At 53.1% G+C, this 18,590-nt stretch overlaps 6 protein-coding genes across 6 annotated transcripts; 4 read left to right on the plus strand and 2 right to left on the minus strand.

Annotated features, from left to right (window-relative positions):
• Window positions 1-267: 267 nt before the first annotated feature.
• On the plus strand, window positions 268-1,871 carry CCOS01_12623 (uncharacterized protein; the record flags this gene model as incomplete). Its single annotated transcript, XM_060460771.1, has 2 exons — window positions 268-684; window positions 750-1,871. The coding sequence occupies 2 exons, from the start codon at window positions 268-270 to the stop codon at window positions 1,869-1,871; spliced, it is 1,539 nt and encodes a 512-aa protein (XP_060308819.1).
• A 652-nt stretch (window positions 1,872-2,523) lies between these two features.
• On the plus strand, window positions 2,524-3,916 carry CCOS01_12624 (major facilitator superfamily transporter; the record flags this gene model as incomplete). The annotated part of the gene is made up of 2 exons (XM_060460772.1): window positions 2,524-3,348; window positions 3,404-3,916. 2 exons carry the CDS (start codon window positions 2,524-2,526, stop codon window positions 3,914-3,916), a joined length of 1,338 nt encoding a protein of 445 aa, XP_060308820.1.
• A 325-nt stretch (window positions 3,917-4,241) lies between these two features.
• CCOS01_12625 (subtilase) lies at window positions 4,242-6,969 on the minus strand (the record flags this gene model as incomplete). The annotated part of the gene is made up of 2 exons (XM_060460773.1): window positions 4,242-6,782; window positions 6,853-6,969. 2 exons carry the CDS (start codon window positions 6,967-6,969, stop codon window positions 4,242-4,244), a joined length of 2,658 nt encoding a protein of 885 aa, XP_060308821.1.
• Window positions 6,970-10,809: 3,840 nt separating this feature from the next.
• Window positions 10,810-12,960, minus strand: CCOS01_12626 (carboxylesterase; the record flags this gene model as incomplete). The annotated part of the gene is made up of 3 exons (XM_060460774.1): window positions 10,810-12,075; window positions 12,134-12,469; window positions 12,811-12,960. 3 exons carry the CDS (start codon window positions 12,958-12,960, stop codon window positions 10,810-10,812), a joined length of 1,752 nt encoding a protein of 583 aa, XP_060308822.1.
• Window positions 12,961-13,584: 624 nt separating this feature from the next.
• Window positions 13,585-14,058, plus strand: CCOS01_12627 (BolA-like protein; the record flags this gene model as incomplete). Its single annotated transcript, XM_060460775.1, has 1 exon — window positions 13,585-14,058. The coding sequence occupies one exon, from the start codon at window positions 13,585-13,587 to the stop codon at window positions 14,056-14,058; it is 474 nt and encodes a 157-aa protein (XP_060308823.1).
• A 1,309-nt stretch (window positions 14,059-15,367) lies between these two features.
• Window positions 15,368-17,129, plus strand: CCOS01_12628 (cytochrome P450; the record flags this gene model as incomplete). The annotated part of the gene is made up of 5 exons (XM_060460776.1): window positions 15,368-16,149; window positions 16,204-16,267; window positions 16,318-16,551; window positions 16,612-16,932; window positions 17,013-17,129. 5 exons carry the CDS (start codon window positions 15,368-15,370, stop codon window positions 17,127-17,129), a joined length of 1,518 nt encoding a protein of 505 aa, XP_060308824.1.
• Between the last annotated feature and the right edge of the window lie 1,461 nt (window positions 17,130-18,590).

Genomic DNA, 18,590 nt, shown 5'->3' on the forward strand with positions numbered 1-18,590 from the left:
TAACATTCTGAATGGCACGGATCGGGGCATCGTAAGCACTTCTCGAACTGACTACATCGGTGTTTCCCAAAACAGAAAGTGTAAACACGGAGGGATCATTCAGCCTGAGGTGCGACGTGTTGTCGGTGTAAGCTAGGAGGGCTCGAAGGGAGGCACTCGATCGCTTGAAAAGGGACATGCCGCCTCCTTTTATGACTTCAGTTGATCTGTGCTTTGTTCCTGGTGTTTCGCCACGACTGAGAGACTCCATCGTAAAACCGAAGCAGCATGGCAGCATTTTGGCACTTGCTTGTTGGACTCCCTCTTCTGCTTTGGAGTCATCTTCTGACATCGCCAGTCAGTGCAGAATCCATACAATGCGAGGCCAGCTTCAATGCCGGGAACACATCCAATGGGATCCAAGGTGTGACTAAGCCTAGAGTCTTCATCTTCTCTGACATCCTCAACGAACCCGACGACTCCATGTCACTCATCCGCTTACTCTTGTACTCGAATCAACTGGATATCCGCGGGCTTTGCGCAACTACATCAACGTTCTTGAAAAACGAGACACACCCGGAAGAGATGACCAGAATCCTACAAGTATATGGCACCGTTGTGGGTAATCTCAACCATCATGTTTCGCAGACGTTCCAGTACAGCAGCTCGGATGTCCTCTTGCCATTGGTGTCATCTGGGCCAAAAGTAAGTATTAGAATCTGCGAATCATCTCTCGTTAAGCTTGACGTGAGCTGACTTTGTGAGTCTAGGTCTACGGAATGGAAGCGCTGAACACATCTCTCAGCGAAGGGGCGAAGCAACTAATCGAAAAGCTCCAAGAGTCCTCGGAACCACTTTATGTTAGTCTCTGGGGCGGCGCAGGCACACTGGCACAAGCTCTTAAGCAGATCGAGACCGACCAGTCTTCGGAAGATGCTGCACGTTTGAGGTCACGGCTTCGAGTTTATGCCATCTCTGACCAGGATGGCACCGGCTCATGGATCCAAGCACGATGGCCCGATATCTTTTACATCACCAGCATCAATGGATTCAACGAGTTTGAAGGTGCAACATGGGTCGGCATCAACACTGATGACAATGGTTTTGCGAATACTACCAAGATCAAGAATGCTTGGGCCGATGAGAACATTCGAGTCGGGCCTCTCGGGAGCATTTATCCTCAGATTCTATATGGAATGGAGGGCGACTCGCCCAGCTTCCTTTGGTTGATCTCGAATGGCCTCTCGGTTCCCGATATGCCTAACTTGGGAAGCTGGGGAGGCCGTTACACCAGGGTGTCTGAAGTAGATGATTTCAACTGGTATGGCAACGCACCAGATAGCGTATCACTTCCTTCGGGAAGTCAATACCGGAGCAGCCAAGCAACAATCTGGCGCTGGAGAGATGCCATGCAAGACGATTTCGCCGCTCGTATGCAATGGACACTAAACAACAGTGTGAGTGCTGTAGCGCATCCACCTCAACTGAGCATCAATGGCTCGATAGGCACCGAAGTTGTGAGATTCGACCTTAGTCTCAATGGATCAATCATTCTCGACGCTGCTAGTACATGTGATGCCGACCACCCTGGAGAAACGAGCCAACTCGACTTTGAGTGGTTTGGGTACCCGCCACCTCAGGGCTTCGGCGTCCAACCTTCACTCACAATTCTGCCACTCACGCCTCCACTCGGAACGGATGGTATTTACTCTTTGAATGAGGCTGGCTTTGCAAATGTCACACTTGGACCAAAGGTAAGCATCTCACCGCCAACTGAGGCCGGCTCTGCGACGGATGGGGAGGAGTGGCATGTCGTGTTACAGGTTCGCACCAAAAAGGGGCCGTACGCGATCCGTCGGTACAAAAGAGTTATCATCACAACGCGTGCATAGGAGCAACTTTAGGGATGCTAATATTCGACGCAAAAATACGATTTGCACTTGGACATACAACGGAAACAGTTCCCAGTCTTGTTAGAGATACAACTTCGATAGGATGGTTTACGTTGTACTTGATACATTTTCCATTGCACCAAGGAGTAAGCGCAGTTTCTCAATGTACTCGCAGCTCACATATGCTACGCTTTCGTAGAGCACGTATGGCTTGAATGAGAATCAATGATAAAGTGGGCAACGAACCAACTCCTTATCTTTGTTACCCCAATTCCTCGTCGGAGATACAGATAACTACAATCAAGGGGGGATCAATATTCTCCACACCGTCTACGTGACTCATGTCTCAGTCGGAAGAGTTGGTTCAAGATTGGTGTGCCAAGCGCGGGAAACCTTGCCCGGCGCTTCGTGCCGGCCAGGAGATAACACCGGTGATGAATTACAGAATCCGAGTATTTGCTAGATGGTTTGTGAGTCACCCAATCGTTTCTTTCCTATTTCATAGAGCCACTGAAACCATCCGAATGCAGTCAGGCGTCTCTCCCAATTCAACAACATCCAGCTTCAACCCCATTTCTCCGTGTGTGCCATTGAAAGTCAGCTTCGTATTGTTTGTTGTACCACGACCAAATCTTGAGGTGCGCCTAGCGTCATGTCAGATCCTCAAGAAAAGCAGACCCTTGGTTTGCAACAGCCGCAATCATCAATGCCAGACCCTGAAGCAGATCCCCCGCTCAATTACACCAATTCCCGACAAAGTTCAATCGTCGAGGAAGAGGAAGAGGGATTCACATATCCAGATGGAGGCACCACAGCCTGGTTGCAAGTCCTAGCCTCACACTTGATCAACCAAATCGCCTGGGGTTACCCCTCCTCATACGGTGTCTACCAGCTCTACTACACCACCACCCTCAGCCTCCCCTCATCTCAGGCATCATGGATAGGCTCGATCCAGATCTTTCTCACTTTCGGCATCTGCGCGCTATCGGGCCGCCTAGCCGACGCAGGCTACACCCGTCACGCCGTCATCGTCGGCCTATTCATGGCCGTGATGGGGACATTTCTGACCAGTTTCTGCCACGCATACTGGCAAATCTTCCTTGCACAGGGCTTATGCACCGGACTCGGGATGGGCATCATGTTTATGCCGGGGATCACCATCGTCGGCTCGTACTTTAAGAGGCGCAAGACTCTAGCGCTCTCCATTGTTACCACTGGGACAGGCCTCGGCTCTGTTACATTTCCTATTCTGCTGAATTACACAATGCCACATGTGGGCTTTGCGTGGGCTGTGAGGTGCCAGGCCTTGATGATGCTGATACTTGGTGTTATTGCGATTGCGCTGATGAGACCGCGGCTGGCGCCTAGGAAGAAGGGTCCTTTGATCGAGTGGGGTGCCTTTAAAGAACGGTCCTATACGTGTTTCGCTATCGGGAGCTTCTTCGTGTTCCTGTCTCTTTACTTCAGTCTCTTCTATGTAAGTCATGCTCTCCTGGCCCTAGAGATGAGACTGAATGCTGATTCGCTTACAGATGAATGTCTTTGCCCGCGAGGTCATTGGGCTTTCTTTCACTGAATCTGTCTCCTTGCTGCTGATTCTGAACTCGTCAGGAATACCCAGTCGCGTTCTCTCCGGATTCATAGCTGGGCGCTATCTGGGCTCGATAAATATGTTCATCATCAGCAACGTGGTTGTGAGTGGTATGTACTTTGCATGGATTGGAGTCCACACAAGTCCTGGGCTTTACGTCCTTAGTGTCTTCTTCGGCATCGCAAACGGTTTCGTACAAGGCGTCTTTACACCTGCCCTGGCGAGTCTGACTGTAGACCCCACGAAGATGGGAGCACGCTTCGGAATGGTCGCGACAATTGTGGGTGTGGCTTCCTTAGCAGGGCCTCCTATCGCTGGCGCGATCCTCGACGTGTCTGGTGGAAAGTATATCTGGGCGCAGATCTGGGCGGCTGTGATAACTTTGTTAGGCGTTGGAAGTCTGTTTGCTGCTAGAATAGCGGCCGTTGGGAATGTCTTGAGAGCAAAGGTTTGAGTACAGTTTTGGGCGTGAATGAAGCCCTTGAAGACTTGTGTTCACCACACTGAAGGGTATTGACCATCGAGCAGCAGGCGATGTTAAGATATTGCTAGGACAAGTGATTGACTAGGTTTGCCTTACGAGTAGTCAACTGGGCCACGTGGATGGGGCACATGGCTTGGAACGGCTGGGAAAGACTTGGGAGGAGTAGACAAAAATCATCACCGTTAAGCAAGATTAATTCAAGGTATCAGACATTATTCCAGTCCTATGGAATTATTTACATGAAGAAATGTCGCATAGACATGTTATGCTATCGTGGCATATTCCTAACACTCTCCTAGTGTCTAGCGGGAGCGGTCGCGTTCGCGGCACCGTAAACGATGCGGAACGGCTCAGTCTCAGTGGTATCATACTCCTCAAGCTTCGTCGCGTCACCAAAGACACGCAGAGACTTGATGGCAAACTTGTACTTGCCAGCAGGGGCGTAGGTGCCATCCTCAAGCTGGCCGTCAAAGTTGACAGCAAAGACACCGCGAGAGACGTACAGGTAAGGGAAGGAGCGGGGCTGGCCGAGGGTCTTAATGCCCCAGACCTCGTGGGTGATGTTAGGGGGGCAGGTGGTCAGGGGAACCAAGTCAGCGCGGACAAAGGAGGAGCCGAAGGCCATGTTGACAGCGAGGGCGGGAAGAACGGCCTCAGTCTCGTTGGCGGTGCCAGGGGGAGGCAGGGTGAAAGTGTAGTTGCTGGGAACGGGCTCGTACACCTCGGCCTTTGCGCTGGTGGAGGTGGTCATGAGGGCCTGGTCGAGGGTGACGTGGCTGTGGAGGCTGCCGGCGATGCCCTGGTAGGGGAGGGAGAGGCTGGTGCCATCGGATCCGTTGAGGGCGATGAAGCCGGACCAGACGGGGAGGCGGCCGGCGTCAAGAGTAGGAGGGGTGGGGGTGACCAGGACGGTGACCTCGCCGCCGGCGGGGACGGTGACCTTCTCCTCGCTGAAGGCAAGGGTGGCGTACTCGGCCGACAGCTCGTTGGGGAAGACCGCAGGGAAAAGATCTCCTGCAGCCTCGAAGGTGTAGGCAGTGGCAGCACCGACGTTGCTCAGGTCGTAGGACACGGACTCGGCGCCAGTGTTCTTGATGGTGAAGTTGAGCTCGGGGATGAAGTTATCAGTGTCGTTGAATGAAAGGCTGGAGTGGCTGAGAATGACAGTGGAGTAGGCAGCATCAAAAGCCTGAACGAGACCACCACCCTGCTGGGGAACAGGGGCAAGAAGCGCGTCGGGGCCGGTTCCGTAGTTGAACTTGACGGGGTTGGCGTGGGCAGAGAGAAGGTTCTCAATGGTGGCGGGGTCCAGAGTCTTGCGGACATCGGCGATCAAGGCGACGATACCGGCGGTTTGGGGGCAAGACATGGAGGTACCAGAAAGGACGGCGTAGCTACCCAGAGCTCGGGGGTAGGTGGACAGAACGTTACCACCGACAGCACCGAACTGAGGCTTCTGGAGACCGTCCCAGTTGGGGCCCCAAGAGCTGAAGCTAGAGACGGAACCTCCAGTGGCGGTGTTGTTGGAGTTGAGCAGGATCTGCTCAGCCTCCTTGGGGTCGGTCATGTGAAGGACAACCTCGGATCCAGCAGCAAGAGCAGTGAGCCAGACGGCGGCCTGCGCAGGGGTGGTCATGCCAATAGCCTCAAGACCATCGACGGCGGCAGAGACGGAGCCAGCACCGGCGGCGTTGTTGTAGAGCATAACATACTTGGCACCCGCGTTGACGGCGTTCTGGGCCTTGGTGACGAACGTGCAAGTACCTCTGCGAACGAGCACAATCTTACCGCTGAGGTCGGGAGTACCGGCAGGGTAAGGGTCGCAGCCGAGGGCAGCGGTAGAGGTAGAGTCGGTGCTCGTGGCCCAGAGGGGGAGGTCGACACCAGCCCAGTTCTGAGGCTCGCCGGGGGTGTAGGAAAAGTTCTGGGACTCGCCACCAGCAATGGTGAACGAGTTCTCAATGAGAACAGCCGGGGTGATGACGTTGTCAAAGGAGGCAATGGCGGTGACGTGCTTACCGCTGGCGGCGGTAGAGGCAAAGAAGATACCCTGGTCACCAGAGTTACCGGCAGAGACTGTGCAAGGGACACCAGCCTCAACGATTCTTGAGACGGTGGCGGCCCAGGGCTCGTCAGTCCAACCAGAGGGACCACCGATGGAGGCGGTGATGATGTCGCTGCCCTCCTCGTAGGCGCGGTTGTAAGCAGCAATGAGAACATCGTTGCTGACCTGGCCCTCGCATCCGAAAACCTTGTAAGCACCTAGGGTCACACCGGGAGCAGTGCCGGTGAATCCAAAGGGGTTGCTCTGAGCGGCAATGATACCAGCAACGTGGGTTCCGTGACCACCGCAATCCATGGGATCGGGGTCGGGGAAGTGCTCATTGAAGCCATCGTAGGCGTCACCGACGAAGTCGGTTCCGTAGCTGACGAGGCAGTCGGCGCCGAAACAGCCACCCAGGGCGGGGTGAAGGTAGTCGATACCCGTGTCAATGACGGCGACCTTGATGCCCTTTCCGGAGACTCCCTTGGCGTGAAGCTGGTCAACCTGGGTCACGACGTGAGTCGAGAAGGTATCCTCGCCCTCCTGGCGCTTCTTCAGGTCGATGTAGTCGCGGCCCTGCTGACCGGTCCAGACAACCTCGGGCTTGGGGATGCTGTAGGTCCTCACGGGCCAGATGTTCTTGACCGAAGCGAGCTGACCGAGCTTGGCGGCCTTCTGGTCGGCGGTGTCGAGGTTCTTGAACTGGATGGACGCGCCCTTGAAAAGAGAGTAGGTGAGGTTCAAACGAGTGATGGCATCGTTCTCTGCCTCTGCGTAGAACTCGGAGGCATCCTGTTGGAAAGGTTAGGTTAGCAATTCTACCTTGCCTTGGCGTAGGTTGCTCTTAGCGCTATTGACATACCTGTCCGTCCTCCAACTCGACGATGAAGGCACCAGCGACGGTCTTGGGAGACGGAGCCTTGGCTTGAACGGCGGAAGCCGCCGCGAGGAGCGGCAGCAAGAGACTGCTTCTGACCATTGTGTTTGGCTAACGGATGACCTGTGGGAGACCGGAGCTGGCGAGAAAGAAATCATCTCTTGAGCCAGACGCGCCGGGGGTCTAGCTTTATAAGTGCCATGAGTGTGTCCTTCATCCGGGGACGAGGGGGATGGGTTATTCGCTCGGCCCAACTCTCAAGGCGAACCCCAGTCTGGCGGGGACCCAGGACGGCGCCAGATTGGGCCTGTCGTTGTCGTCATGAAAGGAACTGGGAGCACCATTTCAGACCAGCACGCTTGCTCGCCCAGGCAGGTGGAGAGAAACATCGGCACAGAAGACATGCGCTGTGGGAGTTTGCGAGGATGCAAAAGCGCGGTGACAGTGTGGCACGCGATAGTGAGTGGGGAGCAGGGGTGAGGTTGAGGGGTGGGATGGGATGGGACCATGGGTCAGGGGGAAATAGCACAAGCGAACGGGACCAGGGAAATAAGAAATTGCAGGCAGCTTGTTACCTCAAGATTTGAAGGCCAATCTGCAGCTCATTCACCGCGTGGGCAAGTCACGGCCTGTAGCGGAAAAGGAGCATCTCGACCGAACGTCGATCAACATATGAGAAGCTGCTTTTCGAGCTGCCTTGTTTAGGCTTCGTAGTGGTAGGGAGCTGGGCCGGGGCTAATTAATTGAACAATGTCATTGGAGAGCATTCTGAACGGTCAATTTGCTCAGATGGCCTTCCTATCTGGGTAAGGTCTTCCGCATGTCGTTGGAGGGACTGCAAGACCTGATGGAGGGGAGTCCCTGGCCAACCGTGGTGGCCATGGATCATAGACCTAGCCATGGCCAGGGGTTGCTTGGTTAGGGGCACTTTTATTTCACTAGCATCCCCCCCGTTTTGTGGCGAGCAGGCCCTCTCGAGACTCGCTTCTGAGAAGAGCAGTTGGAGCTATCGCGGAAGAGTGATTGGCAGAAAGCGGGAGATCAGATTTGACTTCTTCGAGATCTCTGGGCGAAGATTGCCAGCAGCGACGCCACAACGTTTTTTGTGCTTGAAATCAGAGTGCGGCTGGCCGTTGGGCGTTCGCATGGATTGGAGGCTAAGACACTCGGGAGGCTTGTTCTGGTCTGGTGGCACATCTAGAGCCCTGTGTTTGCAGATGGCAAAAGGACATTGGGTGGCTCGTGTGGCATTGGTGACGGCTGCATATTGGTATTGTTGCTGCGAAATACTGGCCGGGAACAAAGACAAGGAGGACGAGTTGTTCAATGTCAGTGGCTTGTACAAAGATTGGTGGACGAGGGTCTGCTCCTATCAGAGTTCAGCAAGACTTCATTCGTAACGTTATTAAGACTCCAAGACATTACACTTGCCGCTCTGCGATAAACATCATATCAATATGATACGGTAAACACGATACGGGAGTTGCAGCTCCCACATCCCCTCGAAGAAACGCTGCCTTCCGTCTTGCGTGCAACAATCCCTTCCGCAGACCACGGAGCCAAGGGGCCAAGAAGTCATGGCACTCTTACTGCCGTGGTAGTAGTGCATCTCGGGGTTGTTGTCTGTTGGGCGTGTTCCTGAATTGGCACTCGTGCGATGTGGAGCGCCGAGCGCGCGATGTGCTCAGGCACGCGAGTGGTAGTTACAACGGCAGCATCCACGCGGGGACGGACATCCCGGCTGCATGGTGGGTTCTGAGGCGATTGCGTTGGATGTTGTTCTAGGCACGTCAGTATCGGCTTCTGAGATTGATTATTTGTCCCGATACTCCTCGGCATACGATTTTTCTCTATCGAGGAAACAAGCCATAGGGCGTGAGGTCGGAGGCCAGTCCGTAACTAGAAAAAGGAGCTTGAAAGGTTAAACGACTCATGTTGTGTCTGTACCTTTTTGGGCAGGAGAATCAGAGACTTGACTGGGTGGAGGACCTTTTGCTAGTCAATATCGCCAACACTTCCGCGCCCACATGCGAAATCCCCGCACGCACACAGAGCAGAGCCAAAAGTGGCTGAACGGAGTTTTTGAGTGGGCGAAAGGATTCTGGGAGAGTTGAAGGCTCGAGAGTCTGACGGGAAGAGACCAACAAGGCCTGACACCTGTCATCCCATCATCCATGGCTTCTCGTCTTTCTGGGCCTCCATCCGATTCACCTGCCGAAAAGTCGATAACGCGGTGGCCAGGCCCCGGCTCTAAACCGGACGCAAAGGTTCGCGGGATGCGGGCGGCGGTGCGACGCTACATGTTCCCTGTGCTGGATGGTTCGCATTAAACTTACAAAGGCGCGTCAGTCTGGACTCTCGAGTCACAGGCGCAAGACATCGCTTTCGGTCTGCTATTACGTATCGAACCGTATCAACTGGAAACTGTACTTGAGTCCCGCCGAGTTCTATGCAATGATAGAGCTGTGAAGGCCTGGAGTGATGCGAAGGTCTGAAGAGTAAGAACAATGGCCCAGTATTGATACGCCCAGACCAACGCCTAAAGGGCGTGGGGACCACGGCTACTCTCGCTTCTCTCGCCTTTAGCCAAAAGGAGTTGGGTCCCGGCTGGGCTGCTAAGGCGATCTGGGAAGCTCGGGAAGAGGCCGCGGGGATCTCCTCCACTCAATCTGACCTGGTTAAACTTTCAAGTTCTTCGTATTCTGGGCGAGAGAACGGGTCCAGCTGAAAATGAGAGAACTTTTGATATGCACTCCTTCTCAGGGTTCGACGGTTCGGCTGACGGAGAACCTCGAAAGGCGAAGGGTTTGTACGATTCAGTCGCCTTTCTGTGTCTCGCAGCAAATCAACGAAGAGGTTACAGCGAGATGGCAACTGGAGAGGCTCATCAAACAATGATCCCCGCTTGCTTGAACCTAAAATTTGCGGATAAATGATTACTGACTTCTTGCTGCTAGGGAGGACCTGGATGCACATATTCTAGGCGGACTGCACCGCTGTAGGGGTCTTCAATGTAAATAGAACTTTGGCAAACACAAATGCATTTAACCTTACTATGGCGCCAAACTTTGTTCATGGTTGATTCAACAACATGCATCGGCATGCAGCAGACAATGTGTTTTGTGTTCTTGGGAAGAATTGAAGATATTCTTATCAGCACAAGGTCAAATAACTTCCGTATTCAATATTGAGACTAAACAGAGTTGTATGCTCTGTATTCCAAGCGGAGCTCACAGTAGACAGGAAATATCCACAGCGTCCTTCGCCGAAACAACTCTGATTTCTGATTGACCGAAGCATGATGCTAGTCTTGCCCTGCTCAACTCAGAAGCGGGTTTTATAGCTAAATAATCGACCATTATCATATCGCGATACACTGCAGATGTTGATACTGTCCGACTTTCATGAAGTCTCTACGACGTAGCTACTCAGATGTAGGCGCTAGTCGACCAAACAGTATCAAGTCTAGTCTTCTTCACCTGCGTGAGAGGGGATCAAGATTCTTGGCCAACGCAGATGCCCAACTCGGCCAAGTCTTCAGAGGCACGCCAATGCTGCCTCAAGATGAGCGTCCCGACCATTCGGACACGATGGGTCGTACCTTACAGATCGTTAAATGCGACCGTCGCAGTCCGTCCCGGGAAGATAGGGGGGAGGGTCAACGGGCGGCTGGGCGGTGACCAGGCTCCATGACAAGAGTCGCCTTGCTTCCCCTCCTTGGCCTTGCGGCGAGCGCGGAGGATCGAGGCAGTCTCCACTAGTACGAAAAGAACATGTGGGCGGGATAAGTATCCGTCGCACACCATGATTAACTAACATTGCTTATTGTTGTATCATCTATGTACTGTGTACGCCGGACAATGCCGATTACCCATCTGTTGCCCGATGCTAGATATCAGACCCGCTCTCAGAAACCCAAGTTCCCGACTGCAGGTCAATTTTTCATGCAAGAAGTTCCCTTGCAACCTCGTAGGTGTTGATGAAGTCGATGCCCTCCTTCCTCCAGGTATCATCCTCCACATAGCTCTTGGATGCGTTTAGCACCAAGTTCTTGGGGGCACTCAAGTCATACTTGGGCCAATACGGCAACAGCGACGTGCCATTCGTGAAAGTCCCATTACTGCCAACCTTCGGGTTTGGATCCGTGTCGTAAACGAAGCGCACATAGGCCTCCCCGATGGCGCGGGCGAAGCGCACGTGGCTGTCATACTGCGGCGACGGCCCGAGCAGGCCAGAAATGTTCTGGAAGCTGTACGCGACGTTGTCAAAGTGTCGCACACCCTCAATCTGCTTACGGTTCCAAAGCAGCTGGTCGAAGCGGTAGCTGTACACGGGCTGAGAGACGGCGTAGAGCTCACACATCTTCCGGCGGCCCGAGATCATGACTAAGTCGCCGCCGATGGAGGCACCCCGCCGCCACTGCAGGCCATATTCCGGGTACACGGAACAGTTCGTGATGGAGAGCGGCGGTTGGGTGCAGGGGTCGTTGGGATACAGCTCAAAGAGCTTTCTGATCGTCGGTGGGGAGAGGGCGTAAGAGCGCCACCAAGTGAAGCCGTTGAACAGGTCAGTCTCGGTATTTGGCTTGGGGCTGTTGGGGTTGAAGTTGATTCCCTCGTCGCTGTTGGCGCCCGTCAAAAGAGGCACCTTGACAAACTTGCCCTCGCGGATCAGTTGACTCGGGTAGCCCGTCAGGAAGTCGCCATCAATCATCGGGTTCCACACTTGACTGGGGTTTCCTGCAAAGAGTTGCGTCTGGCTTAGGCCACGAAGGCAAGCCAACTGGTCTTTGGCGGTCCAACAGCCGACACTGCGCGTCAGATTCTCGACGGGAGCGTTGTAGTAGGCAAGGTCCTGTACCTGGGCCCCCGTCGGCCCGCCGCTCTCGAGGATTGCGGCGCGGTAGAGGCCGTCGTCCCGGCCATCATAGCTAAACATGTGGTAGGCGATGCTCTGGGCCCCGGCACTCTCGCCCCAGATCGTCACCCGGTCCGGGTCTCCACCAAAGGCCGCGATGTTCTCCTGGATCCACCGGAGCGCCAACCTTTGATCCAGCAGACCCGCGTTACTGGATCCTTCGGCGAGGATTTGAGGTGTTTGTAGGAAGCCGTACATGTTGAGACGGTAGTTCATGGCTACGCTAATAATGGGCTGGCCCATGTCCTGACTGACTTTGACAATGCCCGAGAGGTTATATTGAGGATCGGCCTATGTCACATTCAAGTCAGTCTTGACACACGATGCTCCAAAATTGACAATTTCTTACAATTGACCCAGTGTATAGGCCACCACCAAAGATCCATACGAGAACCGGGAGCGGCTTCTCAGGCTTTCCAGCTGGACGGACAACATTGAGGGTCAAGCAGTCCTCGGACATGTTGAAGGTCCCTCTGAACTGCATACAGCTGTAGCCCTGTTCTGTGGCATCTCTCGTGCCTTCGAAGGAAGTGTTGAGGCTTTGTGGCCACTTGTACCGCAACTGGCCAACCGGAGGCTGCGCAAAAGGGACACCGAGAAAGGCGTCTTGGTCCCACTCAGACAAATGACGGCCTTGGTAAGTGCCATTGAGGACCTGGGCTGTAGGTTCTTGAGCTGCCACGGCCTGGAGGAAGTAAGCCGCAGCCGCGGAAAACAAAAAGGAAAACCGAGCCATTGAAACAAGAAGGAGGATCAAGCTGCTGCTCTTCTCTGCTACTCAGTCCCTCTCATTTTCCCTGAGCGTCTCCTTTCCTCTATGTACCACGTTTTATACGCCTTCTAGCGTAGCATCGAAGCTCGCTGTCTTCCCCTGATGCGTTCATCGCGTTCATCGCGTCCATTGCCAGACCGCTAGGAAAAGTGTTGCCGGCCGGACCTTAACACGCCTGATTGGAGGAATTTGACAAAAACCGCAAGAGAACCTCGTCGCCTCTAATTTCTAGTGTCGGACTAAGCAACTTTTACGGCCTGGGGTAAATCATTGGAGAAGAATGCGGGGAGATGCGGGGAGACGCTATTGATGGCCCTGGGCCCTGGGGTAAGACGGACGGGGTGATCTCGAACTGGGAGAATTTGCCGGGGTAACTCGGCGGAAGTAGGTGAGAGACGCGCCATGGCTGGCAGATTGGAGATGCAGAAATAATTTTCCCACCGTCTAGAGCGGCCTATCTTAGCGGGGACATCTGCATGTGAAGCAGGAGAGCTGAGGGTGATGATGTAGCCCTTGGTGGTTGATGGTGTTGTCGTATTAGCCCCTTAAAATTTCCATTCCCTGTGATCCATGTTAGCTGTTTTGCGACTTTAATGAAATGACTAGGAGATATTTCTTTTCTCACCATACGCACGAAGTGAACCAGGTTGCTTGTTAGCTTGAAAGGTATGAAGGTCGAGTGAGTGGCACAAGAGAAGCATGTGAGTGAGTGTGCTTGATGGAGGTGTGAGTCTCACTTGTATCTCACTGAGCCACTCATCTCACACAGGTACAGTGTGAGCTAAGCCACACTGTAAACCGCACCCAGCCACCGGCTAAATCCCGGCAGCTCACCCAATCCCTGGTTGACGTCAATAGCTGCGAGCTTAGAAATTCCGAATTGAAGCTTCCCACCAAATCCACGGTAAATTATTTGGAGACCTCGATTCGACCGCGATAGCCTCAAGCGACCCCAGTTGAAGCCGCTGCCAAATCCTCTTACACCACGGTCCAAATAGCCAACAAATTAATCACCGAATCAGTCCAAAATGCTTTGCAGAGCGTGCCGTCGCGCAATTGCGCCCCCCAAGCCCACGAACACCATCATCGCAAAGGCTCCCCTCTCAAGTCTGTCGATCGCAACAAGAAACGACGCCCTGAGATCCGCTCCTAGAGTCCAAGTTTCCAAGGCGATCCGACCACTGCCTCAATCCAACCTTCGATCCATCTCCAAGCGCTCCTACTCCTCCGCGACCGAGACCGCAACAGCCCTCGAGAAGCCCGACCACCTGGACGATGCCGAGTCGACGATATGGGATAAGCTGGTTGCCGAGTTCACGCCCTCGGAACTCATCGTTCAAGACGTTTCGGGCGGATGCGGTTCCATGTACGCCATCGACATCACCTCGGCCAAATTCAAGGGCGCCAACATGCTGAAGCAGCAGCGCATGGTCAACGCCGTCTTGGGCGACATGATGAAGCAGTGGCACGGCGTTCAGTTGCGCACCAAGGCACCTCAATAAGACTTTGGGCTCTACCCACGGAATCACTTTGGGCGTCGCCGCGCTGAAAACGACTGTACAGTAAACGATAATGTACTAATAACCACCAACACTCGGCGGAGCAATCGTGCCTTGCGGACAGTGAGACTCGAATGAAGGAAGATATGGGGGGCCCTTTTGTCAAGTCTCCGACGGAATTTGTATGCTACTGTGTTTTTAATATGGATAACCCTCCCCGTTCTCTTCCCAAGCATCAGCTTTTCGCCTCTCGAGCTATCCCATTTTAGCTAGATGTCCTTCATCTTCGGGCTAGATTCCAGATCATGGAAGTCTTTGCAAAGTTGGCTCGAAGTCGTTGCTGTCTCGTAATGTTTCTCAGCCATTGCATACTTCATCGCAATGTTTGCTACCCTTCTCCTTATCCTAGTGTACCTTATGCTCATGCCCCGTCCCTGCTCCGACCAATAACGCTTCCTCTATTACTCCTCCAGCTCGTGTCTGTGGGCCTATATGGGTCGTCGACAATGTCTGAGTTTTCCTTGGCAAATGGTCGCTTGTCCGTGAATAGCAACAGCTTACCAAGACACCTTCTTTGCCCATTGCCCCATTTCAAAATCTATCAGAGTCCGATAGCGATCCATCATGGCACATTCGTTGTAACCGTAAAAGCTCAAGCGCTTACGCCGACATATCCGTGATCCCTACGTTACACAAGACAAGGTTGAGGAACCCACAAAAGCTGCCTCTCCTCCAGTTTCCCCCCAAAACATCCAATCACAAGCGTAATTGTCTGAATTCTCCAATTGCCGACCTCTCGTTCCCATCTTGCCCGGGTCCGAAAGGAAGGTCGTCATTGGACATCACCTGGCATCGATAGACTGATTGTCTGCAATCGAATGATACCGTAGGCTGGGCAGTGCGACTCTTCCAGATGGACTATCCGAATTGAGGTAGGTTCATAATCGGCATTTGGGACTTTTGGTGTCAACGGCCCGGTACACCAAGCCATCCAATCCGCAAACCCTGGTTAACGACATGGAAGTCAGCGCTGTCATCCTCAAGACGTCTCTAGAATCCCGAGCGATGTAACAAGAGGCGGGGTTCCAACAATCAACGCGTTGGCATGGCAAGGGGTCTAGTCAATGTCTGGACGGGGCAAACCCGGAAAGTAGAAGATGATCGCTGTCGGCATTGGAAATACTAGACGATATAATGGGGGACCCTTACGACTGGATAAGAGTCTTGTAGTTGCAATTGAAATTGAAGTCAACTCAATCTTGTCTCCCTCAGTATTGCAATAAAGTTGCAGGACGAGCTGACGACTGGAAATATGACGCCATCAAATTTCACCTCATACCTCGATGCAGGCGCGACACCGCTCTATCTCAGCTTCGCTTTCATCATCTACTATGTCGTCTCATCTATCATAGCTTACGGCCGTCTCCGCGATTTCCCGGGCCCGCTCATCGGACGCTTCTCTTACATATGGCTCATATCAAACGCCCGCTCCGGTCGACCGGCCGAGCACTTCACCAACCTCAACAGGAAACATGGTTCCCTAGTCCGCATTGGCCCAAACGACCTCGTCACTGACGACCCGGATATCCTGCGTCGCATGAACGCTGCCCGATCACCTTACGGCCGATCATCCTGGTACGATACCACAAAGCTAAATCCTCACGAAGACAGCTTGTTCAGTCTGCGCGACACCGGCGCACATGACAAGTTGAAAGCGAAGTGCGCAGCTGGATACGCTGGCAAAGAGAACCTGGCGCTCGAAGACGGCATCAACTCCCAGGTCGCTGGTTTCGTGGACCTCATCAAGAGGAAGTATGTTACTACCGACGACGAGGTCAGGCCGATGGACCTGGGCAAGACAACACAATATTTCACGTTGGATGTTATTACCAGAGTTGCGTATGGAAAAGAGTTTGGGTACCTAGCCACTGATTCGGATGTCCATGACTACATCAGCACCACGGAGGCGGCTATACCGCTTCTGCAGCTATGCAGTGAGGTGCCATGGCTTGCCAGCTTTATGTTTTCCAAGCCCGTTCTAGGCGCTGTCGGCCCGAAACATACTGACAAGAGCGGATTGGGAAAGCTAATGGGGTACGTAGGGGTTCCTCTATGAGTAGCATGATGCTGCGATGCTGATCGAAACAGAGTGGCCAAGGAAGTTGTCGGACGACGTTTCGGTACAGATGCAAAGGAGGAACCGGACATGCTGGTAGGTTATCTGTCAGCTATCCTGTCTGGAGCAAAGCTGAGAACAACCAGGGTGCCTTTATCCGGCACGGCGTCAGCCAGAGCGAGTGTGAAACAGAAGTTCTCTTCCAGATCATTGCTGGATCAGACACAACCGCAACAGCAATTCGGACGACTTTCCTGCATCTTATCACATCGCCTCGCGCATATCATACTCTGAAAACCGAAATTAGCACAGCTATCACCCAAGGCCGGATATCATCCCCAATTACCTATGAGGAAGGAAAAACATTACCCTACCTTCAGGTTAGGCCCCCCAAATCTCGCTCCTGATAGTCGTAGCCTGGACTTGCTCACCAAAGCTAGGCCATTCTCTATGAAGGTCTCCGGATGTGTGCGCCCTTCACCGGCCTTTGCGCCAAAGAAGTGCCCGCCGGAGGAGACACTATCGATGGACACTTTGTTCCGGGTGGTACGCGCATCGCCCAGAACGTATGGGGCACGCTTCGTCGCGCCGACGTATTTGGTAAAGATGCGGACCTATTCCGGCCTGAGCGATGGATCGAAGCCGACGCGGCGACAAAGGATAAGATGCAGAAGACAACTGAACTCGCGTTTGGGTATGGACGATGGGGTTGTGCGGGAAAGAATGTTGCGTTTCTGGAATTGAATAAGGTGTTTGTTGAAGTAAGCACTGTCTTTCCGCCCCAAGTTTGAGAATACTGTGACACTCTGAGGTGCTGAGATGCTGACATTTACACATTCAGTTGCTTCGCAATTTTGAGTTCCAGATTTTGGATCCCGCTAAGCCTTGGCATAGCGTCAATCACAACTTATTCATGCAGGATAACTTTTGGGTAAAGGTCACCGAACACAAGGATTAAAGAGACCAGGCGAGAGTGAATGTGACGAAGTTGATATGCGGGACATTTTCCCGATAAATCCTCGTAGGCCTTGGTTTTGCGCAACAAATAAGCCGATCATTCAAGAGAACACGATCACGAGCCCCTGCCTGTACACGATCTTATCGTTTCATAATCCACGAATGATATTGACTCCTCGCGTGTAGTCTTCAGAACGCACACTTTCTCCGATGAACAAGGTATTCTATGAATTCGTTCGAAATTCTTATGGTTTATCAAGTTGTGAAGCTGCACAAGGACCCTCCCTTCTTGAGGAACAAATCTTCTTTTCCCTCTGTTTGGAATGAAAGCAGTATTGAGGATTTGTTTTTATATTCTGCCTTTGCTGGCTGCTCGGGCGGTTCTCGATATCGTTTACACGGTATGAATACACAGTATCAGTGAATGCACAGTAGGTAGTGATTATATATGTGGAAAGATTCATGATTATGATCAAACCTAGTAACATGACCTGAACAAATCCAATAGTTCTATTACCGACACAAAAGTCTGACTTTCATGTATACAAACACTTGTTATGCTCTCATAAAACACTTGATAACCTTCCAAACTTAGTCTGAGGCTCATTCTCGAATTCGTCGATGGTCTATGAACCTCTCGTTCCCGAAAAACCTAATGTCAGAGCAGACTTTCTCACCCATGAGCCAAGCAACTGCAAAATGTCATGCCTCTGGAGGATATGACCAATCAGACGTTGTTCTGCCTTCATGCACGCTAACCTGACTGGCGTCAAATCTACTAAGTGATCCTAGTTCAATATCTTCCTCTTGCGGCTTGACAGGCTCTCTCGCCGCCGCGTCGATCGTGCGAGAGCCTTTGGCGATACAAGCCTTGAACCCCGATGCAAACTGGACCAGACCATCAGCTGTATTGATAGACTTGGGACTAGCATTAGAACGAACGTGTTTGCCGCTCGAATACAGGTGCCTGAGTGGACCCGAGGGAAGACGTAATCCGCAAACCACTCTGAGGTGAGCTTGACCGGGGCTCGAACCCGGGATCTCTCGACATCGTGTGGTGACGAGCGAGTGCTATGCACTAACTAGGCTACCTGCGGTGTCTTCGACGACGAGGAGAAGGAAACTGATTGATGCGAGAGGCGGCGGGGGAAGTGTGGGAAGGGCTAGAACGGTTGGGAAAGAGATGGGAAAGTAAGGATGAGGCATGCGGAAGGAAAGAGATAGACGGGGAAGGATGGTGAGGGTGTGGTGTGGTGGCGATGTGGGAACGAGAAGGAGGATGGCCCGAGACCGGCAGGTGGGGGACATGGTCGAGGTAGCCGCCGGGAAGCAAAGAGCAGGAGCATAGGGTTCAAGAACGGAAACAGGGCAGCAGCGAGTTCAGAGAAGGACGGAGGAGGCACGGTCAAGCGGTATCATATAGCAATGGAACGACCAGCACTAGAGCACCGGACCGCTTGGA

The sequence above is a fragment of the Colletotrichum costaricense genome, assembly GCF_030867565.1.
Source record: "Colletotrichum costaricense strain IMI 309622 chromosome Unknown Scaffold_15.1, whole genome shotgun sequence".
Lineage (NCBI taxonomy): Eukaryota > Fungi > Ascomycota > Sordariomycetes > Glomerellales > Glomerellaceae > Colletotrichum > Colletotrichum costaricense.